At 38.4% G+C, this 27369-nt stretch overlaps 1 protein-coding gene across 2 annotated transcripts in view; it reads left to right on the top strand.

The window, feature by feature from the left end:
* Positions 1–27369, top strand: part of LOC127453596 (mannosyl-oligosaccharide 1,2-alpha-mannosidase IA-like) — a 278918-nt gene that overhangs the window by 228545 nt on the left and 23004 nt on the right. The window contains exons 5-8 of one of the 2 annotated variants that reach the window (XM_051720073.1): positions 13222–13316; positions 20710–20833; positions 23461–23554; positions 25424–25539. In XM_051720073.1, coding sequence (XP_051576033.1) covers positions 13222–13316; positions 20710–20833; positions 23461–23554; positions 25424–25539 — 429 coding nt within the window. Of the gene's footprint in view, positions 1–13221; positions 13317–20706; positions 20834–23460; positions 23555–25423; positions 25540–27369 lie in introns of both variants that reach the window. The other variant, XM_051720072.1, reaches the window with a different exon arrangement.

Raw genomic sequence — 27369 nt, 5'->3', positions numbered from 1 at the left:
TAACGCTAGCAAAATGTTCCCCAAACCTATAGGGTATGTTCTATTTCTGTAAAAAACGTTCCTACCTAACCAAAAGAGAACGTTAGAATGACCATACTAGGAACCAAAACTAACATTCACGGTGCTGTTTATTTCCCTCCACACTGATGTTCGTTCCTGGGGGATGATGTCATTAAGGAACTGGCTTTTGTTAGGTAAAGGGACATTCCAGAAGACTAAAATGATTGAAAGTTGTTTAAAATAGATTACTTATTTAAACAATATTCCCAAGAAAACATGGTTGTGTTTGAAACATTTTGATTTTAGAGTGATTTAAGAAACACCTGGAATATTTCTTAATAAATTGCCAGTTTTGTGGTAATTTATAACAGGTCTGACCCACGGCAGCTGTCCATCACACCTTCACACCGCCACTGACGAATCAGGCTCCCTTGGCGAGGTGCTGACGGGACGCAGAGAGGATGGGTTGAGCTTGTGCTGTTTGCACATCATTAATTAGCCCATAGAGAGCATGAGTGCAGATAATTTCACTTTCCACACCAAAAATAAGAGCGGATTCAATCGAGTTTATTGAGAAGGCCAATTAAATGCCCAAAGACTCTGACAGCCCCATCGATCATACTGTACGCTCAAGCAGGCATCTGGCACCAACAATCATGCCATGGTCCAAATCATTGAGATCACATTTTATCCCCATTCTGATGGTTGATGTGAACATTAACTGAAGCTCCTGACCCGTATCTGCATGATTTTATGCACTGCACTGCTGGTACACGATTGGCTGATTAGATAATCACATGGATGATTGTTGGTGCCAGACGGGCTGGTTTGAGTATTTCTGGGATTTTCACACACAACAGTCTCTAGAATTTACTCCGAATGGTGCCAAAAACAAAAAACATCCAGTGAGCGGCAGTATATGATAGGGGTGCGAGGGGATGGTGTCCCCGTTGTTGCGTGAAATACCAAAAAGCATCCCCTTTATAAAACCCCCATCCCCTCTCACCATCCCCTTTAGATTAATTTAGTCATGAGTTACTTAGAACTAATCGTGCAAGTAAAATATTTAATTTAAACGCCACTAAATGTAATACATGTTTTCAAAAGTTTCACACACTTTCAGAAGTGACCAAGAGAACAGTACAAGGAAATTATTTGTCTTCCTTTTAAAAAAAAAAAAAAAGGAGAACAGAATGTAAGGTATTGCTATGACGAGTGTTCAGTTACAACAGTGTACATGTTTTTAACTCAAACAATTTTCAGCGTTTCGCCTATAAAACGCATTTGTGTGTAGAACAACTTTTTTACACCCCTGTTAAAGCATCCTTCATAGAAACAGCCCAAACTTCCTTTACTAGTTCAGCTAGTGGAGTAGAAAAAAATGTGTGTCTGTGACAGTGAGCGAGCGATCTAGAAAAACAACTTTTTCATGATTATAACGGGGATTCTTTTCACCGAGTTCATCATAAAATACAATAACGGAGGGTAACAGGTGCATATTACGATCATGTGGCGTAAGGGTCAATGAAGTGATGCTCATTTTTGTCCAGATCTATTAAATTACAAATACATAAGTGCAATTCACACAAACCATTTACTTGAAAGCACCTCTTCTATTTTCAATTTCTGAGTTTAAAGTGTTTGTTTTTTGGGACTTAAAGTAAAAAAAATTACCGGAGGGAAAAAATAAATAAAAAATGGTTTCATTAAAAGCTGAAATTCCTGAAAAATAATAGTAATAATAATAATAATAAAATATATGTATATATAAATGTTGGCATGACTAGTGCATCTTTTATTATAACTTCTTAAAAAAATAAGCAGTGAAACAATTGTGTTTTAAAATTATTCATATTTAAAAACGCTTTTGTCCAACAAAAACAGAGCGGAAACCTTTAGACCCTCAAGACTGAGCGTGAAGTTTTAAAAAAGATATTTATTTTGACATTTTTATGAAAAGGCACATTTTGTTTAAGTCATGCGGTGTAACCCTGAGAAAACTTGATACTTTTGACTCAAAAATTAATAATATTTATATAACAATTGTGTTTGAAAATTGAAAGTTGAAAGTTGTTTATACTCATGTATTCAAGGTACAAAGAATGTAATATAATAATTTTTACTTGATGGTTACACCACATGACATTTTTAAAGTTTTAAATGTTTTTTTTGTAGAAAATGCTATAAAGGATTTTTCAGAAATGTGTGAAACCAAATTGGACACAAACATTACATTTCTGAGAACTTGACAAGTGATTTTAAACTAGATTTTTAAAAGGTTCTCCCAATCTTTGACAACAAATCGACCATAGTATATACAGTATATATATATTAGGGCTGTCAAACGATTAAAATTTGTAATCGAATTAATTACATGGTATGCCGATCAATTAATCCAATTAATCATATATGAGAAAGCCCCTCAAATAACAATAATTCAATATATAATGATTAAATAATTACAAATAGTTAGATTTACAGTAATTAATTATAAATAAAATATACAGTATATATATTTTTTTAAATACAGAATTAAAATGCATTATATTATTTTGGCACACAAGCGAAGCATTAAAAAGGACAATACAAAAATTGGCTTTAGAATTCAATATATTGTTTGTTTCTATATTATTGAACATAAGCCAATCATTGGTCTATAAGTGCTTGTTTAAGGACACGTCAATGTACATCTGCGTCAGACGAACACTTTTGGAGCGCCTCGGTTGAGTCACGTCATAAACATACCATTTATAGGTCGCTGTGTCAAGTTAAATGAAGTTTGAAACTTAGAAAAACACATCTTGAGATCCCTGCCTTCAGATTTGCGCTCCATCAAGCTGTGTTTGTACATAAGAACGTGTTCTCCACTTGTGCTGTCTGCTCTCAGTAAGTGTGGTTTGTTCTAGGGATGGAAGGATCGATCCTAAAGTATCAATACTTCCAATACTGATGTTGTATCAAAAATGTCGATCCACACACAAAAATATAGATTCTAACTTTTTTTTAAACTAGGGATGTTATCATTTGGTTACCATGAACATGAACAATAATTATAAGCTTCAAAGTGAAATAAAAAGGATTAGGCTTTATTAGCAAATACTTGTGCAGGATGGAAACTGTTTCTTCTTCCGCTCATCTTAACATGCTGAAAGACACAAGCAGACAAGCGCTTGCACCGTCACAAGACTCGCTCAAACAAGAGGAGTCAGTGCCTTGTAGAGGTAATGAGAGAAAATCAAAGAAACAACTTCTGGAGTAAATTCACGCTAAAATAACAACATATCTAAAGGTGACATTTCTTATGAGTTTGTGTGTAATTGTTGTTAATAAGTCATTTAAAAAAATTGTTTAGGCTCACAAATGTAATATATATATATATATATATATATATATATATATATATATATATATATATATATATATATATATAATTATATAATATATAATAATGACTTGAATTTTGACTAAAATAATATTTTAAATTACCCATTTTATCCCAAGAAATAGCAAAAAAATCTATTTAATAGAGGTATCAGTATTGGTATCGGTATCAACGATATTGGACTTTAAATTATTGGTATCAGATCGAAAAGAAAATAAGTGGTATCACCCATCCCTAGTTTGTTCTCTGTATAAGCTGTGTGTTGCCTATACAGCTGGTGTGCCGCTTACTGCCCCCTGGAGAAAACATGTGGTACTCCAAGCATGAATTGCTCAGATATAAGGAATATTCCTTATTACGGTCCGGGGACATGATTAATTGAGTTCATTTTTTTAAAGTGTTATTTTTATGATAGATATATAATATTAATATATAAATATTTATATTATAATAACAATAATAATAATCGATATTATTATTATTATTTTGTTATGTTTGTTGAATTCTCATTATTCTCAGTAGTGATTCTCATTACATTCCATCTCTTTAATACAGTATTTTTTTTTACCTGTTAAAACACCATAATGATGTTAAAAATAGCATACTTCCATATTACACATACCAGTGGAGTTTATACTATGTATACTGTGCATAGTATGTGAATTTTCTGTATGCCAAGAAAACCTGGAAAATACCTTCAAAATAGCATACTACCATTGTAGCTACACTAGTTCTGCAGTATGCAGCATGTTTACTATAAGTTCTGTATGCATATAACCACCAGCTGTTCAAAATATAATAGATCCATACTCTGCATACTATTTAAACAGTATGTACTATATACTGTGTGTAATACGCAAATATTCAGAATGCACAGAACACCTGGATAGTTAAAAACAGTATACTGCCATATTACTCATACCAGTAATGTATACTGGTTTATACTGTGTATACTGCATACAGATTGTGAATTTTCTTTATGCAAAAAAATAACTGGATGTTCAAAATAGCATACGACCATTCTAGCCATACTAGTTCTGCAGTATGCAGTATGCATGCTGTACATAGTATGCAAATGTGTTGCAAAGGTGTTAAAATAATTTAATGTTATAATATACTGTGTGTATGTGTATGTAGGCAGTACAGCAAATACTACCATGATGTATAAATACTTAAGAATTTAAATATTTTATCAAAAAATGTCACACTCGTTTTTGCTTTACAGTATTTATGCTTAATGTCAATGTCCATCCAATCCAATTTGATCAGTTAGGAATTGATTGGATCTTGAAATCTAATTGGAGGGGTGGGGTTAAAAACAAGAGTGATTGGTGATGTCAGCGGAGGTCTTTACATTTACAAAATCTTTGCATTTTGATGAAAAATTATGAAGATGTTTTTTTTTCATCTTTGATTTATTCTTAATAAGACCAAGAATGTCTATTAATTAATAGTAAAGTAAATAGGGTACATTTTGATTTCATGTTGACTTTTTCATAAAGATAGTGTCATTATGCAAAAAACCTAAATGGCCCTAAAATAGGCTGCATTTTTTCTACACAAAATAAACATTTTTTTTATTTATTTTTTAATTTTGGGGTTAAATGAGGCCTTGATGTGTTCTTGACAGGCTTTGTGAGATTCACTGTATATCATCAGTTATGACTGATGTTTACCCTGTGTGTCAATCATTAATTCTCTCCTCCTCATGTCTCAGCTGAAGCACCCTAGAACAGCGTAATTGAGCCTGGAACATCCTCAGACACATATGCATCCCACACGGTGCTAATTAGGCGAGGAGGAAACATTATGGGTGATGTTTTTTTCTCTACATCGAGATAACCTTTAATACGATTGCATAAGCAGGAGCGGCTTGCACATGACGCAAAACAAACAGAGAATTTGTCTGTATCTTGCTTTCTTTAGAAATGATGCCACATATATGGCTATTGAGTTTCTCTGTCTAATTTATTTGATTATTTTCTTTAGCACTGAAAAAAATACATCACGCCATAAATAATGCAACACATGCTCAGCCCGAACATCATGGGGAACAAAAACTCTTGATTTACAAGCTCATAAACAGATGCTAGATAGATCCATGTCATGAGGTGCCTTTGTTCTGCCAAAATGTGAAACAAGCGTGCCGCCACATCAAAGCTGCAATGTCATCTACCTCTGTATTTGTTCAGTTCATGATACACACTGTTTGTCCTTTCACACTGTGAAGCTTTGCAATGCAAGTACTTGCAATGATAAAACAGTGATTAGATGATAGACTTAGGAGGAGTCGGATCAGGATTGTCTCTTTTTGCAATTTTTATTCACAGTAGAGTAGAGAGTGGACAGAAAATGATCAGGAAAAGAAGTGGGTGGGATTGTGAAATGTTGCAAGTCAGATTTAAACTTTAATTGCCTGCATATACTTCAGCTTAAGACAGTAAACATACTTTACACAAGTATAAGTACGCAGATTCAAGTGTTTGGCCAACACTTTGCCAATGCTTAACGTGTATTTTTGCACTACTGTGGCGATAACAAACCTCAGTACTCAAGGGGGCGATAGAGTTACCTTCGAAAGTTTGTGCCATTGAACTAGATGTGCTATTATTCAGGTTAGTATAAATATATTGACTTTAACTTACTTGCGCAGCAATATTCACTTCAAACTGTTCCTCCATCATGACAGTAGTTGACTTGAAAAGAGAAAACTCACCGTAGAAGTGGTCATTTCACTCTACACACTTTGAAGAAAGCGTTCCATTTAAAACTCAAAAGGGTTCTATCGCTCGCTTCATATTTGGAACCCCTAAAAGTTTCTATATAAGACCCTTTTTAAGGATTCTTTGAGCCACGTGAAAAGGTTCTATATAGAACCCTTTTTAAGGATACTTTGAGCCATGTGAAAAGGTTCTATATAGAACCCTTTTTAAGGAATCTTTGAGCCACGTGAAAAGGTTCTATATAGAACCCTTTTGAAAGGTTCTTTGAGCCACGTGAAAAGGTTCTATATAGAACCCTTTTTAAGGATACTTTGAGCCACGTGAAAAGGTTCTATATAGAACCTTTCAGGGATTCCCAAAATGGAATCATAACATTTGGTTATTGTTTACTTTTTAGATTTAGTTTTTGTTTTATTACAAAAATAACGTTTAATGGATGTGTGAATTAAATAGTTCATGTAGATACTATGTCACAAAGAAAGTGAAATAACCATATAAAACACATTTAAATATTCTTTAGTATGCATTTTTTAATAGTTTGCATTTACAGCAACACGAACAATAAATAGCACAATTTACACATAAGCTAAAAGTCCAATTAGCTGCAGTATAACATTAATAAATAAGCGCAGGACATGCTCAAGCTGTTTGCTGTTTATAATAAACACAATTTTATGCATCTGTTGTGGAATTATGTTTCAAGAATAGACTGTACCAGAGACTGTATATTGAGATAAACAGTCATCTTAAAGAGAAAGGACACTGGATCTGATCACCTGTCATTTATCCTTTTTAAATCAAACAAAAAGCTGAAGAAGTACATTTTAAATTATTATTATTTTTATTTTTATTTTTATTTATTTTTTGCACTATGAAATGCAAAAGTAGTGTAGTGTTCAAAACTATTTATAAATAAAACTTTTAATGATGTAAATTACACATACATTCTTACCTCAAATAATTGTTAGCCTAAAGAATTCTTTTGTGCAAAAATGGTTCTTTTTTTTGTAAACTTTTGTAAATAGAACCTTTTTGGCAAAAAGTGTTCTTTGGAGCTGAGTAAAGAACCCTAGGGTTCTATATAGAACCCTAAAGAACCTTTTTTTTCCTAAGAGTGTGATGTCCGCTATAGCAGGTTTCAAACTTTTTGATTCCAAGTACCCCCAAATATGATGATCCCTTTTGTGAGGGACCCCCTTCCAAAAAACTAAAAAGGCAACATATTTGCATGTGTGAAGACCCATTTATACTGTATGAGAAAAAAATAGTAAGCATGATATTGGAAATAATTATGAAATAAATCATATTGCATTAAATAATATATTGTTACTGTATAATAAATAAATATAATTTCCGAAATAAATAAATATCTGGAAAATATTTACTTTTAAATAAATATTCTCTACCCACTATTAGAGTAATGTCACATGTAAAAACCTGAAGAAAAACATATTCTATTCTATTCAAATTTATTTGTAGTCCTTAGAAAACGGTATGAAACAGTAATAATGGCCAATTTGTTATTTTTGTTATTTTTTTTTAAGAAATTCTATTACATTTTTCGTGGACCCCCTAACACCCCCCTGAGGACCCCAAGGGGTCCCCAGACCCTAGTTGGAAAACCCCTGCACTATAGTGCCCCTTGTGGCAACATTGAGAATGTGACGTTTACTTGTGTTGTGTTATGAATTGCAGTCTGGCACATTTTAGAACGCAATAAAACACAAAGTCGATCTTGCATAGCTACAAGCATCACATACTTGAGTTAAGAATTTTTTGGCCTTAACGTGTTGGAGCATATGTGCTAACTGCTGGGCTGTGGCTCTGACAAATGCTTTATCTCTTACACCTTTATTGTAAGGCTCAGTGATGCGGCTAACAAAATGATATCTCAATATTTTAAGCCTTTGGGCAATATTCAATAAATATCTCTATTTATTTTTTATTTTATTTTATTTTTTTTTCTTCAGTTAGATGAACCATCGATTTAATCAACCAGTAGTTATGTTTCAATCCAATTTACGAATTTTTACTATGTGCAAAATCGGAATATTCCAAAATAATTTGCGAATATAGCAGCATTTCTATCCCATTTGTTTATGAGGATGAAATCATCACTTCTGGGGGTATTGGCACAAAACAGAAATATAAATGGAAGTTGAAGCCACGGTAGATCTTTTATTAAATTTCAGTTTAGAGCACACAGACAAACCGCTCAGACGAATTCTGTTTTCGAGTGTTCAGAAGCAAATGCTTATGTGTGGGAGTGAACGCGTCACACAGTTCTGGGATGTAATAAACAATCATTTTGATGACATGCTTTGTGTCCGGCATTTTAGAATAAACAGAGCAACTTCTCTAACTATTCTCTAATTGAATTGGCTTGTTGAGACAGTCACATGACTTTTTTGATGCGCGACTATATTCGCGACACATTCCGAATTCTATTGGAATATTTCCAGATTTTTTTTTTTTCCATTGTAGTTTTTGCTCTTGACGTCTTATCTTATAAAAAATGTATCCGCCTCAAGCGAGCGCATGTGCATTTTGGAAATTATATTTGCGTCTCGATGAGTTCATCCGGCATTTTTTATGCAATACAACCAAATTTACTTAAAAATACATGGGTGGAGGCCCAGCTAATACCTGTAGCCAAGTTGGTGTTCGGGTCTGTTTACACAGAACACATTTTATTCATCAGTGTTCACTATTTTTACATTGTTTTTCTATGTAAATGTGCTAGATAGATGTTTTTGACTGTTGTGTCTTGTTTTGTATTTTTTTACTTTTTAAGCGCTGAGTGCTGGAGTACGGAGCCCCTTACAGGACAGGGCGGGAATTTTTTAATTTTTTATTATTATGCCTACTCTTCTTACCTCTCTAGTTTATATTCTCTCTTTAAATATTTCCATTTACAGTTCTATGCACAACTCATAAGGAAAATATAAAGAAAAAAATAAGAGCAAAATGGCTAAATAACATTTATACATTTATTTTCACCCTAACGAATAAATTATTCAAATCAAACTTTAAAAATAGCTTAATTTCTACATGACACATATGCATTTATACAAACATACAGGTGCATCTCAATAAATTAGAATGTCGTGGAAAAGTTCATTTATTTCAGTAATTCAACTCAAATTGTGAAACTCGTGTATTAAATAAATTCAATGCACACAGACTGAAGTAGTTTAAGTCTTTGGTTCTTTTAATTGTGATGATTTTAGCTCACATTTAACAAAAACCCACCAATTCACTATCTCAAAAAATTAGAATATGGTGGCATGCTAATCAGCTAATCAACTCAAAACACCTGCAAAGGTTTCCTGAGCCTTCAAAATGGTCTCTCAGTTTGGTTCACTAGAGCTACACAATCATGGGGAAGACTGCTGATCTGACAGTTGTCCAGAAGACAATCATTGACACCCTTCACAAGGAGGGTAAGCCACAAACATTCATTGCCAAAGAAGCTGGCTGTTCACAGAGTGCTGTATCCAAGCATGTTAACAGAAAGTTGAGTGGAAGGAAAAAGTGTGGAAGAAAAAGATGCACAATCAACCGAGAGAACCGCAGCCTTATGAGGATTGTCAAGCAAAATCGATTCAAGAATTTGGGTGAACTTCACAAGGAATGGACGGAGGCTGGGGTCAAGGCATCAAGAGCCACCACACACAGACATGTCAAGGAATTTGGCTACAGTTGTCGTATTCCTCTTGTTAAGCCACTCCTGAACCACAGACAACGTCAGAGGCGTCTTACTTGGGCTAAGGAGAAGAAGAACTGGACTGTTGCCCAGTGGTCCAAAGTCCTCTTTTCAGATGAGAGCAAGTTTTGTATTTCATTTGGAAACCAAGGTCCTAGAGTCTGGAGGAAGGGTGGAGAAGCTCATAGCCCAAGTTGCTTGAAGTCCAGTGTTAAGTTTCCACAGTCTGTGATGATTTGAGGTGCAATGTCATCTGCTGGTGTTGGTCCATTGTGTTTTTTGAAAACCAAAGTCACTGCACCCGTTTACCAAGAAATATTGGAGCACTTCATGCTTCCTTCTGCTGACCAGCTTTTTAAAGATGCTGATTTCATTTTCCAGCAGGATTTAGCACCTGCCCACACTGCCAAAAGCACCAAAAGTTGGTTAAATGACCATGGTGTTGGTGTGCTTGACTGGCCAGCAAACTCACCAGACCTGAAGCCCATAGAGAATCTATGGGGTATTGTCAAGAGGAAAATGAGAAACAAGAGACCAAAAAATGCAGATGAGCTGAAAGCCACTGTCAAAGAAACCTGGGCTTCCATACCACCTCAGCAGTGCCACAAACTGATCACCTCCATGCCACGCCGAATTGAGGCAGTAATTAAAGCAAAAGGAGCCCCTACCAAGTATTGAGTACATATACAGTAAATGAACATACTTTCCAAAAGGCCAACAATTCACTAAAAATGTTTTTTTTATTGGTCTTATGATGTATTCTAATTTTTTGAGATAGTGAATTGGTGGGTTTTTGTTAAATGTGAGCCAAAATCATCACAATTAAAAGAACCAAAGACTTAAACTACTTCAGTCTGTGTGCATTGAATTTATTTAATACACGAGTTTCACAATTTGAGTTGAATTACTGAAATAAATGAACTTTTCCACGACATTCTAATTTATTGAGATGCACCTGTATATACATAATAAAATGTTCCTGTCAACCCATTCTTTCATACTTTTTAAACACCTCAATTTTAAACATTCTCTTAATTGTTTTACACAATTTAAAACATTTTTTTTAGCTTAAATACCATTGTATTTGAAGTAAAACCATAATAACCACAAAATTGTGATTTATATTACCATAGTTAAAATTTTTCTGTATTACTATGGTTTTACTACTAATATCAAGGTTAAAATATGGTTACTGTAGTAAAACCATGGTAAATTTATTGCAAGGGAATGCAAATATTTTGCGAGAGAACGCAAAACTATTTCAGAAGAAAGATTCCCACCCTGTCCTCTAAGGGGCTCTTTACTTTTAATAGTTACTGCAATATTACTATAATAAAATCATGGTTTCCGTAAAAAAAAAAAAAATGTTTACCCCCAAAAACTACGGTTACTACAGTCTGCAATATCGGTAGCACTTTATTATAAGGTTACAGTAGTAAATGCATTAGGTATCATTAACTATGAACAAAATATATTTTTACAGCATTTATTCATCTTTGTTAATGTTAATAAAAATAACATTTTTCATTGTAAGTTTATGTTAATTCATAATGCATTAACTAATATGAACATACATAACTTTTGATTTTTAAAATGTGTCAGTATATGTTGAAATTAACATTAACCAAGATTAATAAATGCTGTAAAAGTATTATTCATTGTTAGTTCATTTTAACTAATGTTGTTAACTATATATATTACTATAGTAAAACCATAGTTAAACTATGATATTTGCATAGTAATACCATGATACCCACAAAATTATGATTTTTATTACCATAGTTTTTGCCTTCCTTTATAATCACTGTGGTTTCACTACTGGTTACTGTTGTAAAATCATGGTAAATTTATTTCGAGGGCACGCAAAACAGAAAAAAAGATCCCGCCCTGTCCTCTAAAGGGGCTCCGTACGGGAGCACCACGTTTTTAAGATGCTGTTCAATCTCGAGACACATGCATTCTCTTTTCTTGCACTGCGTCTATCTTTTTTAGCACAAGAATGCTCACCCTGTAGACTATATACAGTATGCATGATAGTACAACTGCTACATAAACAAAATGAAGTAGTCCGTACACCGCTGCAAGTGTTTTGTACAGTAAAAAACCGTTTGCTTTAATTAAACCTCACCAATATTATTTCACTTTTCCCCAGTCAGCAGGATCCTGTCTTTGATTTTTCTTCTGGCTTTCAGTCTCTTCATTTTCTGTCTTGTTTGTGTGTTTCTGTCTCTCTTTGTCGCATGTCTTTGTTGAGTAAACAGCAGACATTGTGGCCAAGGACACTAAAGTGTCTAATGGGTAAAACACGTCTTTTGTGCTGGACTGATCAGCCCGGCTCCCCACAGCTTCACCAGTGCTGTTGTGTTGTGTTGCCTGTAATACACACACCATAATTACATGAGCCATACCACCACAACTGTCAGCGGTCACAACAAAAGCACGCCTGCATTTTCAGTCTACTGCCGCTCTCCATGGAAAACAAAGCCATCATCCCTTTGGAATTCAGTTTGGGTGGAATTTTTGTTGCTCTTTTTTTCCATAACTGCCCGCTGACAGCATCTCCGACTAGCCCAGCAGAGGAAACACATAAAAACTAAAGCCAGCGTGCAGCTTAAAGGTTTAGTCCACCCCAAAATGAAAATTCTCTCATCATTTACTCACCCTCATGCCATCCTAGATGTGTATGACTTTCTTTTTTCTGTTGAATATAAACAAAGATTTTTAAAATAATATTTCAACTCTGTAAGTCCATACAATGCAAGTAAATGGTGGCCAGAACTTTGAAGGTCCAAAAAGCACATAAATGCAGCATAACAGTAATCCATACGACTCCAGATTAAAGTCCTTTTTTATTATAAATTCTCCTCCCTGCCCAGTGTGTGGCGATATGCACGAAGAATGCGAATCACCAAAAAAAAAAAGAAGAATGTGAAAGTGGACTTAAATATTGATCTGTTTTTCACCCACACATATCATATCTCTTCTGAAGATATGGATTAAACCACTGGAGTCGTATGGATTACTTTTATGCTGCCTTTTATGTGCTTTTTGGAGCTTCAAAGTTCTGGCCACCATTCACTTGCATTGTATGGACCTACAGAGCTGAGATATGCTTCTAAAAATCTTCAATTGTTTTCAATAGAAGAAAGAAAGTCTGGATCTGGGATGGCATGAGGGTGAGTAAATGATTAGAGAATTTTCATTATTGGGTGAACTATACCTTTAAAAAAACTACATGTTTTGCAGATGAGACACCCTGGCATTGAAATTATTGTGTTACTACTTAAAAAATAACGAATTACTATTTCTTTAAATGCACTTTAAATTCCTTTGAGGGAGTGTGAGTATCATTTATAAATTGTATATGTTACAATTATTCTCAATTTTTTTTCTTCTGTTTTATCTTTCAGATATTTAAACAAAAGGTGTTAGAGTTGGGCGAGAAGCTGTTACCCGCCTTCAACACGCCCACCGGCATTCCCAGAGGAGTCATTAACCTGGGCAGGTGAGCACCCAACACAGCATACACCTGTCTGCAACCCCAATTCTTTACGCATCCATTCACAAAAGCCATATGTTGCAAATCGTACCTTTTATTTCTCGTACCGCCGTCTTTTCTGTGAAAAAGTGTAGCGTTCTGGCACCTCTGCCGCCCACCTGGCTTCTATAAACCCACCAGCTCACACTGACAGCTGCAGGCAAATTTAATTAACTGATTCTTGCGCTAATACCAGTTAGATGAGTAACTGGAGCCAGTGCACAGATGGATTGGGAGAAACTTGGCCCTGGTGAGGCACTCAGGTTAGTTATGATGGTAGAGGCAAAACACACCACGACCGAATGTACATACTTCCATACTATATAGTATGCCAAAAGCATGTGAAATGATTAGCTTGTTCGAATCCTCAGGATTCATGAAACAGTAAGCAAAAAATATCTTCCTGCTTCAATAGGATATTGGGCAATTGTACATACAGTATGTAGTTAAATTGTGCTTGTTTAATTATTGTTGTATTTTTTGTTGCCAATTTATCACTTACAGTTGAAGTCAGAAGTTTACATACATTTGTTTGCCTTGGTTATTTTGTATTTGTTACATGTAAAAACTGTCACATTCTTTGTTTGCATATTAAAAAAAGAAAAAAAGAAAAAAAAGAAAAAGAAGTTTACATACACTTAGGTTGAAGTCATTGAAACTCATTTTTTTAACCACTCCACAGATTTAATATTAGCAAACTATAGTTTTGGTAAGTTTCACTTTTAATTGACAATATCACAATTCCAGTGGGTCAGAAGTTTACATACACTAAGTTAACTGTGCCTTTAAGCAGCTTGGAAAATTCCAGAAAATTATGTCAAGTCTTTAGACAGTTAGCCAATTAGCTTCAGATAGGAGGTGTACTGAACTGCCTCTTTGCTTGACATCATGGGAAAATCAAAATAAATCAGCCAAGACCTCAGAAAAAAAATTGTGGACCTCCACAAGTCTGGTTCATCCTTGAGAGCAATTTTCAAATGCCTGAAGGTACCACGTTCATCTGTACAAACAATAGTACGCAAGTATAAACCCCATGGGACCACGCAGCAATCATACCGCTCAGGAAGGAGACGCATTCTGTATCCTAGAGATGAACATAGTTTGGTGCGAAAAGTGCAAATCAATCCCAGAACAACAGCAAAGGACCTTGTGAAGATGCTGGAGGAATCAGGTAGACAAGTATCTATATCCACAGTAAAACGAGTCCTATATCAACATAAACTGAAAGGCTGCTCAGCAAGGAAGAATCCACTGCTCCAAAACCGCCATAAAAAAGCCAGACTACAGTTTGCAAGTGCACATGGGGACAAAGATCTTACTTTTTGGTCTGATGAGACAAAAATGTAACTGGCCATAATGACCATTGTTATGTTTGGAGGAAAAAGGGTGAGGCTTGCAAGCCAAAGAACACCATCCCAACCGTGAAGCGTGGGGGTGGCAGCATCATGTTGTTAGGGTGCTTTGCTGCAGGAAGGACTGGTGCACTTCACAAAATAGATGGCATCATGAGGAAGGAAAATTATGTGGATATATTGAAGCAACATCTCAAGACATCAGCCATGAAGTTAAGGCTTGGTCGCAAATTGGCATACCTCCAAAGTTGTGGCAAAATGGCTTAAGGACAACAAAGTCAAGGTATTGGAGTGGCCATCACAAAGCCCTGACCTCAGTCCGATAGAACATTTGTGGACAGAACAGAAAAAGCATGTGCAAGCAGGGAGGCCTACAAACCTGACTCTGTTACACCAGTTCTGTCTGGAGGAATGGGCCAAAATTCCAGCAGCTTATTGTGAGAAGCTTGTGGAAGGCTACCCAAAACATTTGACCCAAGATAAACAATTTAAAGGCAATGCTACCAAATACTAACAAAGTGTGTGTAAACTTCTGGCCCACTGGGAATGTGATGAAAGAAATAAAAGCTGAATTAAATCATTCTCTCTACTATTATTTTGACTTTTTACATTCTTAAAATAAAGTAGTGATCCTAACTGACCTGAGGGAATGTTTTCTACGACTAAATGTCAGGAATTGTGAATAACTGAGTTTAAATGTATTTGGCTAAGGTGTTTGTAAACTTCTGACTTCAACTATACAAGTTTCTGTTTCAGTTTGGATGCTGCCTATGTAGGCAGTAGGCAGCAAAGGCAGCTCACGAGGTTTAGGAACATCTATTTTTTTAATATAAGCAACTACTCAAAATCATTTGTATAGTCTGTTGTTTTAGATCAACAAAGAGTTATAAATCGACACTAAGTAATTTCTCTGGTAAAACACTCTACCTTTTGTTTAACTAACAGTTTGTTGTTTGTTAGTGGTTTCGGTTGATTTTTCCTATAAAAGTTTCTTACGTTCCCTCTTCCTCCCCAGACAGCAGCACTATTGATTGCTCCCTCAGAAGTGAAGTGGAGCATGACTCGCTCGCACAATGAGAACCAGAAACAAATAATCTTGTGAATTAGTTCCGCTGTTTCACCGAATGAATCCTGCAGGGAGAAGCAAAGCTGCGAAAACCCAGAGCTGTTAATTTCAGAGTTCATTTTGCATCTCAGGCTCTCTCTCTCTCTCTCTCTCTCTCTCTCTCTTCCTGTTTGGCCAGCATGAGACCTGCAGCGTAAACACAAGCAGTATTTGAACAACGCTTGAAATTTTAATGAAATTAAAATGTGTAAAATGCTCCAAATAGAATCATCAAAGTGCTCTTAAAATGTTTGCTACATACAGAAAATACACAAAAAAAGTCATTCTATTGATCTTTTTTCCTATCTAATGCCTATTTATTTGCTTATTTTAATACTGTCAAAACAATTACAACAGCCACTAATTTTTGTTTTATTTTTTGCCCATCCATCATCCCAAAATGTCCAGCTCCTTGTTTTTAATAGCTTTATAAAAGTAAATATTGACCAAAAAATATTAAAAATAAATATACACAAAACGTCCTGGTTACTTTTGTAACCTCCGTTCCCTGATGGAGGGAACAAGACGTTGTGTCGATGTAGTGACACTAGGGGTCACTCTTGGGAGCCACAAACACCTCTGATTTTGAAAAAAGGCCAATGGGAATTGGCAAGTGGAATTTGCATGCCACTCCCCCGAACATACGGGTATAAAAGGACCTGGCTCGCAACCACTCATTCAGGTTTTGTGCCGAGGAGCCGAGACAAGGTCCCGGCCATTTCAGCGGGTAGTTCAGTATTGTGGCAAGAGGGACAATGTCTCGTTCCCTCCATCAGGGAACGGAGGTAACGAAAGTAACCAGGACTTTCCCTATCTGTCACTCACTCGACATTGTGTCGATGTAATGACACTAGGGGTCCCTATCCGAAACACCACAATAAGCTGAACTGTGTCACGTGAACTGGTAGTGCGAGACGAGCAGACCGCTGTGTGCCTCGTAGCCAGCACACCAGGCGTCACGTAACCTCCCCCAACGCTCTTATGAGTGTCGAACGATCCTTTGGGAACAAGTCGAGTTGCCCAACAAATAGGGACAGGGGCCATAAGTGTCTACGTTGGGGGGTGTCACTCCCAAGGGGAAGACACCGCGGAGACCACACCCCACCCGGAACTCTACAAACACGGTGACCGGGGGCAGAGGACCCTCTGCCCAAGGAAGATGCAGTTTCCAACAGGGAAAATATTTAGCAGCAGATATATCACATGGGGTCACCTATGGGGAATCAGCACATGTGGAGTACCTACCCCTGTACAGGGCTTAGTGAGCACATGTACTGGGCCGACAGCGAGTCTCTCCGCAAACTCACCTGCCACAGGGTTAAGGAGGAAAGTCATCCAGGGATCACAACTTGTGAACACGACTGGGAGTCAAAAGCACACATCTTCACCTCAGGGGAGGGGAAAGGCACTATGTGCAAGTGGTATACCCGGCCAGCTGTCCCGGAACTCATCTGCTCGTACCTGACAATATACGGGACGAGACCGGCTCAACCCGGAGATTGTAGAACCTCGCAAAGGTGTTGGGTGTTGCCCAGTCCGCTGCTCTGCAGATGTCTGCCAAAGAGGCGCCATTGTTCAGTGCCCAGAAGGCCGCCACACTCCTAGTAGAGTGGGCTCGTAGCCCCACGGGGGGCGGCATGTCCTGAGCGTGATATGCCATCACGATGGCGTCAATGACCCTATGGGCCATCCTCTGTTTGTAGACAGCGCTCCCTTTCTGCTGTCCACCAAAGCAGACAAAGAGCTGCTCGGAGCTTCTAAAGCGCTGTGTGCAATCCAAATAGATGTGTAAAGCATGCACCAGACACAGCAATGCCAAGGCTGGGTCTGCCTCCTCCCGGGGCAGCGCTTGCAGGTTCACCACCTGATCCCTAAACGGGTTCGTGGGAACTTTGGGTACATAGCCCGGTCGGGGTCTCAGGATCACGTGAGAGTAGCCCAGACCGAACTCCAGGGAGCCCTAGCCTGAGTGATTGTGTCTACCACTGCGGGTGGTAGGCCACTTAGTTCTTCTGCATCCCGTCCAAGGGCAAGACATGGAGATTCCAGAGGTTTGGTTGCGGGTGCCAGATGGTGCCCCGCCCCTGAGAAAGAAGGTCCTTCCTCAGGGGAATTCGCAAGGGGCGGGGGGCTGTCGCGAGGAGCGTGAGGTCCAAGAACCACGTCTGGGTGGGCCAGTAGGGTGCTACTAGGATGACCTGCTCCTCGTCCTCCCTGACCTTGCACAGGGTCTGTGCAAGTAGGCTCACTGGGGGGAAATGCATATTTGCGTAGCCCCGTCAGAACTACCCTCGTGGGCCTGGGTAGCTCAGTGGTAATTGATGCTGGCTACCACCCCTGGAGTTCGCTAGCTCGCTAGTTCGAATCCCAGGGCATGCTGAATGACTGCAGCTAGGTCTCCTAAGCAACCAAATTGGCCCAGTTTCTTGGGAGGGTAGAGTCACATGGGGTAACCTCCTCATTCTCGGTGGGGCACGTGGTGAGTTGAGCGCGGATGCCGTGGTGGATGACGTGAAGCCTCCACACGCGCTATGTCTCCGTGGCAATGCGCTCAACAAACCACGTGATAAGACGCGCGGGTTGATGGTCTCAGATGTGGAGGCAACTGGGATTCATCCTCCGCCACCCGGATTGAGGCGAATCTCTACGCGGCCACGAGGCATTCCAAATTGGGCGAAAAAGGGGAAAAAAATCCACAAAAAAAAGAACTACCCTTGTGCAGCTATTTTAGTGCCTTGGCTTGGTGTACCTGCAGGAGAGCCATGGCATGCAGGGCGGAGATGGCTTGTCCAGCGGCACCATAGGCCTTAGCCATCAGAGACGACATAAACCTACAGGCCCTGGACGGGAGCTTCAGGCGCCCTTGCCGGGTGGTGGTGCTCTGCGGGCACAAGTGCACCGCGAGCGCCTTTTCCACCTGGGGGATCACCGATAACCCCCTGGCCGACCCACCATCGAGGGTGGTGAGAGCGGGGGAGCTGAAAGTCCGGGATCGGGTAGTAAAAGGTGCCCCCCATGATCTTGTCAGCTCCTCATGCACCTCCGGGAAGAAAGGGACTGGGGCGGGCGCAGCCATGAGCGGCGCTCTGGGCCCAGGAACCAATCATCAAGCCGTGAGGGTTCAGGGGAGAGTGGAGGGTTTCACTCTAGCCCAATGCTTGTGGCCGCCCGGGAAAGCATGTCCATCAGCACTGCGTCAGCCTGAGACTGGCCGACCATACCCAAAGGAGGAAGCCCAGCCGAAGCCTCCGCGTCGGACTGGATGAGCCCGCTCTCCGATGCTGCGATCGAGAGCTCTTCCCGGGCTCCGAATAAGAGGTCGAACTCACCCTGAGATGAGCCGGCGGTCTCATCCGAGAGCCCAATCGGGTCGAGCGTGCTGAGGAATGGGAGGTCCGTGGGGGTTACCCGGCTGAGGTGCTCCCATTGAAGTCCCCAAATCGCCCCCAGTGCTAACTGACGCAGCCTCATACCCATAGGTAGAAGGACCGAGGCGGGGAGCTGCTGGGGTGGCTTGCCCTCTTACGAAGGAAAGCCGTGACCGCAACGTTGCCATAGTCATGTTCTCGCAATGAGGACATGACCCATCCACGAACGATGTCTCCGTGTGGGCAGCAGTGATCGTGGCCGTCAGAAGCGGAGAGATAACGACCGCAACCAGGAACAATACACAAACGGAAGGGCATCTTTAAAAAGACGTTCCGTGAGTGCCACTCTTTTAGTTAGGAAATATACTCTTTTAGAATATACTTTTTTTTTTTTTTTTTTCTGCCGAAGCGCCCAGGGGCGTTCTCTGCACTCCACGGTTGCAGAGGGGGAGAAGCCGCTGAAATGCACTGTAGATCCAGCAGTTTGAGGTGAATATTGGAGGGATTGAATTCAGTGCACTGAATGCAACTGCTCTGCTCTGAAGAGAAAATCTGAATGAGTGGTTGCGAGCCAGCCCCTTTTATACCCTTATGTTTTGGGGAGTGGCATGCAAATTCCACTCGCCAATTCCCACTGGCCTTTTTTCAAAATCAGAGGTGTTTGGGGCTCCCAAGAGTGACCACTAGTGTCACTACATCGACACAACGTCGAGTGAGTGACAGATAGGGAACTGAATATATTCATCGTATAATATATTAAGTAAATCTGTGTTATTGTTTATTATAATTTATTATAAAAAATATTATATTAAAATGATATAATAATTATATTTTGATGTTTATTTATTTTTAATATAATTTAAACATTAAGTAAAATATAAACATTATATTTTATAAATTATTAATAATTGTTTAGGTGTTTATGGATTTTACTAATTATTATTAGTAAATGTAGTAAAGTAGTAAAAACCCTGATTATTAATATTGTTGAATGTTTCTATAAATTCCCTTTATTTTGTGTGTATGATAACATGTTTATGGGTGATTTATACTGAAAAATTAAATGTATTATTAAATTCTGCACTTGCAGCAGTTATATGAATTCAGTTGCAATTTCAGTTTAGTTCTGAATGGTACACAGCCCTGTTTATAAGTGTATAACAGTCACATGTGGATGTTCCTGTAGCTCAGCTGGTAGAGCATGGCGCTCGCAACAGCAAGATCATGGGTTTGATTCCCAGGGAAAATGCAAGCTGATCAAATGTATACCCTTAATGCACTGTTAGTGACTTTGGAAGAAAGTGGAATGAAGCTTTTTGCACATCTTTGTTAAACAGTTACTGACGTTTCTAATGTGGCTTTTTTTCTTTTTTCTTCAGTGAATTACAATAACATCGGCCTACAATTCTACGGTTTGGTGTTTTGTTGTCTCCCACCAGCCCCACTGTTACCTGTTCACTGCCGCTATGGTTGCCATGGCAGTGGTGTGGCATGGGTGGTGGTACTCACTGTGCGTGGTTTGCTCTCTGTTGCAGTGGCACCAGCTGGAGTTGGGGCTGGGCATCGGCCGGGAGCAGCATCCTGGCGGAGTTCGGAACGCTGCACCTGGAGTTCGTTCACCTGTCAGAACTCTCCAGAAACACCGTGTTCACTGAGAAGGCATGACACATTTATTTATTAATCATATATATTAAAAGATGTGTGTATAACAGGTGGCTTCTGTTTAATAAAGTGACTTTTGAAGTAAAACATTTTTAGAATTGTAAACATTCTATCATCAGACTTAGATAGAGGTAAAGCTTGTCAAGACAGATGGATGGATGGATGGATAGATAGATACTGTGGATGGATGGAATGAATGATCGATGGATGAATAGTTAGTTAGTTAGTCTTGGCTTGTCTGAACATTCCATCAATATAAGTTAATGGGATTTTGGGGATATTTGATCGCTTGCTATGGGAAAACCGTAAGTCCGATTAATTGGAAAAGACAAAGCACACCAAGTCAGAAAAGCCTGAAGGTCTGTACCAAATTTTGTGAATGTAGCTTGAAAGCTGTAGGAGGAGTTACAATTTAAAATGTGGATCTTGGTTTAGGGATTTTGGAAAAACCCTAAACCATATCTGTAGAATAACAGTACTAAATAATGTGTTAATGTGCCATTTCAAGCTAAATTATTAAATTCTAATGAATATTGGAATATAATTATGTCTTCAGAAAGTTAACATGGTTGAAGGTGGCAGTGTTGATGTTGAGAGGGTTGAATGTTGTACAATGTCATTTGACATTACAAGCCTTGTGTTTAATGTCATGAAACTTTAAAGGGATAGTTCACCCAAAAATAAAAATTCAGTCATTGTTTACTCACCCCTGTGTTGGTATAACCCTATGATTTTCTTTCTTTTTTTTAACACAAAGGGAGAAATTGTGAAAAAATGTTGTGCTCAGTGATGTCATACAATGGCAGTTTATGGTGACAATGAGCTTCAAAAGAACACAAAAGTATAATTCAGAAGTCTAATAAATTATTCCATGAGACTCATGATTGTTATGAAAGCATATGATAAAGTTTGGTGCGAAACAAACCGAAATCGAATGTATTATTTTGTGAAAATGTTCACCGACCGTTGATCTCCTGTGCGTGTTCATGAGTCTGCAAGCGAGCTTTAAAGCTCTTTGTACGAGAGCAACAGTAGTTACACAGCACATGCAAGATGGGGCGTTCAAGCGAAAACTGGTATTTTTTCTCTTCAACAGGACCACCAGCGATATTAACAACAGAAAACACAACATAGCTGCACACAAACCAGAAAACAGAACTGGGGCCTGGGTAGCTCAGCAAGTAAAGATGATAACTACCACACCTGGAGTCACAAGTTTGAATCCAGAGCGTGCTGAGTGACTCCAGTCAGGCTTCCTAAGCAACCAATTGGCCTGGTTGCTAGGGAGGGTAGAGTCACATGGGGTAACCTCCTCATGATTGTTATAATGTGTGGTTCTTGCTCTCGGTGGGGCATGTGGTGAGTTGTGCGTGGATGCTGCGGAGAATAGCATGAAGCCTCCACACACGCTAAGTCTGCGTGGTAACGCGCTGAACAAGTCACGTGATAAGATGCGCGGATTGATGGTCTCAGACGCGGAGGCAACTGAGATTCGTCCGCTGCCATCCGGATTGAGGCGAGTAACTACGCCACCATGAGGACCAAATTGCTGAGAAAAGGGGAGAACTTACAAACATGTCTGAAGGGTTTGTAGTGGAATAATATATGCATTTCAAATTCCAGCATTATTTGTTTTAACCGGAGTCCGCAATCAAAAAATGTGATGGAGGAGGCTGAAGGTAGCTACAAGTACCGCCCCTTCCTATACGCACTTTATGCCGTCTGCGTAGGGCACCAACTCCCTAGGGGGGCACCATCTTACCTGAGGGGGGCATCAGAAACTCCACCGGCTGCCCTTACTCGCACGTTATACATTGTTCAAGGACCCAAAAAGCAGTCTTGGAACACAGACAATCACCTCGCGGTCTCATCACGCATCGCATTTTGGACTGGTGCCAGTTCATAGCGGACGGGGTTACCATGCAAGACGCTAAATATAGAAGCCAAGCGATCTACAAAATATCCCGTTTGTCGTCGCAGCTGCTTTGGACAAAATACTCTGATTAGCATAGAAAAGATAACTTATTGCGTGTCGTTTGCCATTTGAGTAGGACATGGTGCAACTGTACCAAATAAGGCTGGGCATAGAAATGCATCTATTCTTCCACTACAAACTCTTCAGACATGTTTGTAAGTTCTGTTCTCTGTTTGTGTGCAGCTATGTTGTGTTATGTTATTAATATGACTGGTTGTCCTGTTAAAGTGAAACAAAATGAGTTTTCCCCATCTTGCATGTGCTGCGTAACTACTGTTGCTCTCGTGCAAAGAGCTCTAAAGCTTGAACGCACACAGGAGATCAACGGTCGGTGAACATTTTTACTAAATAATACATGAGATTTCAGTTTGTTTCTCACCAAATCTTATCGTATGCTTTCATAACAATCATGAGTCTCATGGAATAATTTATTAGACTTCTGAATTATACTTTTGTGTTCTTTTGAAGCTTGAAGAGGTGGTCACCATAAACTGCCACTGTATGACAGTATATGTATATATATATATATTGTTTTGTTATTGTTGAAGTTATTGTTTACACACACATATATAAATAAGGACACAAATAACCCATGTTGATAAGGGCTGGACACAAGCCTGAAATGAATGTATATTTTGTTTTTCCTCAGGTTATGAACATTCGAAAGCTGTTGAATAAAATCGAGAAGCCTCACGGTCTGTATCCAAACTTCTTGAGTCCTGTCAGTGGAAACTGGGTACAACGTAAGTAAACACCGCTATTTTTTCCCCCCATATCATTTTATTGGATTTCACGTAGACAAAACAGCATATGTTGCTAAATCAGATGTTAAGGCATGTTTATATATTACTGTACATGATTTTTAAATATTCTGAAACACAACAACCATTCTTGAAAATGAAACCAGTAATACTCTTTGTAAGTATGAAATATTCGAGAACAGTTTTTCCTCCACCAAAAACATTTTTGTCTCCTTTAACAGACCATTTGATAAAAACACTATTTTTTTTTACTAGTCTCAGGCCCTATTTTCTTCCCTGATCATGGAAACTACCACATACAGTACATTGTGTTTATTTGTTTTTGTGTTTTTATTTATTTCCCTTGGTTTATCCCGTTCTTCTGTTCTGGGTCATGAAAGACCGGCTCTCACGAGCAACATCTCTGAGTGTCTCAATGCAATTATTCTGGCATCCATGACATCAATTGAGCCAGTGCAGATCGCCTGTCTGGGATGCGAGACCTGAGCCAAGAGTTATTAAAAATACAATAAATCCCATTACCTTCTGGAAATTGAATCTTTCAGAATCACCTGAACAACAGAGGAAACTTTTTTCTTCAAAAGGTTGAATGTAATCTCTATTGCAGTGCTAATTGGTGATGCATAGCAATGGCTAATGGGTGTGAGAGATAATGTGTGTGTGTGTGTGTGTGTGTGTGTGCGACCATGACATTGAACACCTAACTCATTTGATTTGCATGACAATCAAGCAAGAGGCAGATCCAAACAATTCTGTCATTATTTTTCATCATTCTGTAATAGTCCCCAGATCATCCATGAATCATACACAGTGACACATGTGCATATAAATAGAAACTATTCACTTCCGTTCCTGGTTTAATGAGAACAGAGTGAATCTCTTGAAGATGCCAAGAACATACCCATGTCATATTTCAACCCAAAATCAAAAGTAAGAAATATATAAACAAAGCCTTTTTTTAAATAAAAGTTGTAATACTGATTTACTTTTAAAAAATATTGTAATAGTATAACTAATTTGCTGTGAAATAGTAAAACAGAATGACGGAATCTAATGAGAATCAACTTTGAGAACAGTGTGAATTACAACAACAACAACAACAAAAAGAAACTTTTAATTGGTCATTATTATTATTATACAGCTGTCTGGAATACTCAAATCTGATTGGTCAATCATGCCATCCAGCGGTCTGATATTTCTGAATAACAACTGCACATCTGGGGATAAAGTAATATTAGACCGGTCACCCGGGTATTGCGAGTCGTCTTTCTTACTTCTCGTATCATTCTGCAATCTTTACAAGTAAACAAATGTAATTATATTCGATTTATCTAGCAAGTATCGGAGAGTAATGGGTGATATAATGAGCAGTCAGATCAACCGAATGTAAACCGGAGGTGGAACTCAGCTGTTTCTGGAGACTCCACGATCTCTTTCATTTCACATAATAGCGTATTTTCAACTCAAATCTGCTTCGCATCGGGGTCCTCACCACCCTGTCTAGGTTTATTTTGCAATAATGACAGGCTGACTGTAGATTATCCTTTATGTACTTTCTACTTAAGTTAATTTTGTCCATTTTTAGTAGTACAAATGCATACAGATGACCTCTAAGCCTACAGACTAATGAACTAAAAGCCACAAAAGTCATGAAAATAATGTCTATAATGCAAAAAAATCTGAATTGCTTTAACATAAATCACCATTATGCAAAATATGGCTGCTTTGTCTTTTATATTTTTGGGGGTGAAATGTGACCTGGACTTATCTATGTGGGATTCACCCGTATCTTGTTTGTCTGTCTGTGATTCTAGGTTTGTTTTTAACGTTTTCTCACTCTCATTTTCTCAGATCACGTGTCTATCGGCGGTCTCGGGGACAGTTTCTATGAGTACCTGATCAAATCTTACCTGATGTCAGACAAGACCGATGAGGAGGCAAAGAGGATGTACTACAGCGCTATGGAGGTATGAAAATATCATTGATACTTGAGACTTTATTGACAAATTTTATATATTGCTCAAATGAATAGTTCACCCAAAAAAAAAAAAATTGATTCTGTCATTATTTACTCACCCTCATGCAGTTCCAAACCCATATACTCAGGGAGATTTTCCACACAACAACAGTTCATAGTGACTACGACTGTCAAGTCCAAAAAAGCTTAATAAAAGTCATACAATAGCTAAACAGATGGAAATTTTGGTCATTATTCACTGAAAATCTCCTCCTTGCCATGTTTGGTTTGGACGTGAACCAGTGGCATTTGGCACCAAATATGTCAAATGTCAACGCGCCATCTTTAAATCTTAAAGCAAATGATTTGAGAGATTCAACAGAGGGGAAGATTATCAGTGAATAACGACTGTAGGTTGTAAATTTGGGTCTGTTCCACACGCAAAGCTCGTATGGACTACATTCATGGTGCTTTAATGCAGTTTTTTGTTTTATGAATCCACTTTTATAGGCTACATTTATTTTATCTTCGCTGTGAAATTAGTATTTAGAAATCTCATTTTATATTATTTTCATTTTATTATTTAATTTTTGTTGTGCTAAATATTGTTGCAAAAAAGGAGAAATGTGTGTCTGCACTGATAGTACGCATGCAATATACGTAGATTTCTGGGTTGATTAGATTAGTTTAATATTAGATTCACCTCACTCTCGTGTTAATACTGATCTGAGAGGAGAAATCTAACAGCGATACGGAGAAAGCGAACACGTTTTCTCTTATAGCCGTCTCACTTAATTAACATATCAGCTTTTCATTAGATAATGTTGCCCTCTGACGAACGAGGGCTGCCAAGATATTAATTACATTTAACTGGAGAGTGCAGTTTTATCAGTGTAATGTTAGAATATATCATGTATTTAAGATGTTTTTTAATGTTAAAGAGAGGATTTTTGCCCTGTTTACAGCTGGCAATTAGACGTGTCCACATTTCCTGTATTAAACTAGCTTCAGATGTATGTGCTTCAGTGATCTATTCGTTTAGCAGAGAGAATCTTTTTGAATTTTGTTGAGTTTTGTTCGGGAAACAGAACGTTGTGAAGTTGTAAAGCAAAACAGAAGTGCTAACGATCATGCGAGATGGCCCGCACTGTTTTGTGCAGCACTAAAGAGGAAAAAACACAGATAGAAGAGACAGATCTCAGCAGACCGTCTCTCTCTGGCAGATTTATACTCCTTCATGTGTACAATCCCAATAGAATGTCAATGAGGCTTGACTTCAGTTCAGCACAGTGCAGACTGTCTTTTACTATACATAAAACATTTCATGCATAAATGTGGGAGGCTAAGGCAATATGCGTATATTGGTCCCATTTTATATGTGCATAGATTTCAGGTTCATTGAAATCCAGCATCGCCTTGATTTAAAAACACTTTCCAAATCTGACGGATGTTCCTTATAGAGGTGCAGGGAACGTTTTCCGCTTTTCTTCGAAACATGTCCATTCCTCTGTTTGAGTTCAGAGTCACTTCCCTGACATTTTTAATAGGAAGCCTCTTTCATCGTCTGTCATGTGTAATGTGTGCAAATTGTGTTTTGAAAAATAATTCATGTGAATATTTGTTTAAAAAAACAGGGTGGTTCAACTTAGATGTTAACAATCTGGGCTGGGAACAAAAAAGGTGGACATTTCAAACCCTGAGTGATCTATAAACTCTTACCATAGGGTGCAACAGTCTGGTTCCGGATGTAAAATCCCTTTTATTTTTTCCATAGAGGAATTGAATTTTATTTTTGTATTTTTTATTTTCTCTCCAATGTGCAATGCCCAATCCCCAATGC

The sequence above is a fragment of the Myxocyprinus asiaticus genome, chromosome 16 (assembly GCF_019703515.2).
Source record: "Myxocyprinus asiaticus isolate MX2 ecotype Aquarium Trade chromosome 16, UBuf_Myxa_2, whole genome shotgun sequence".
NCBI classification, from domain to species: Eukaryota; Metazoa; Chordata; class Actinopteri; order Cypriniformes; family Catostomidae; genus Myxocyprinus; species Myxocyprinus asiaticus.
Note: the sequence above shows the minus strand (reverse complement) of the source record. Positions and strands in the feature narration are given on the sequence as shown.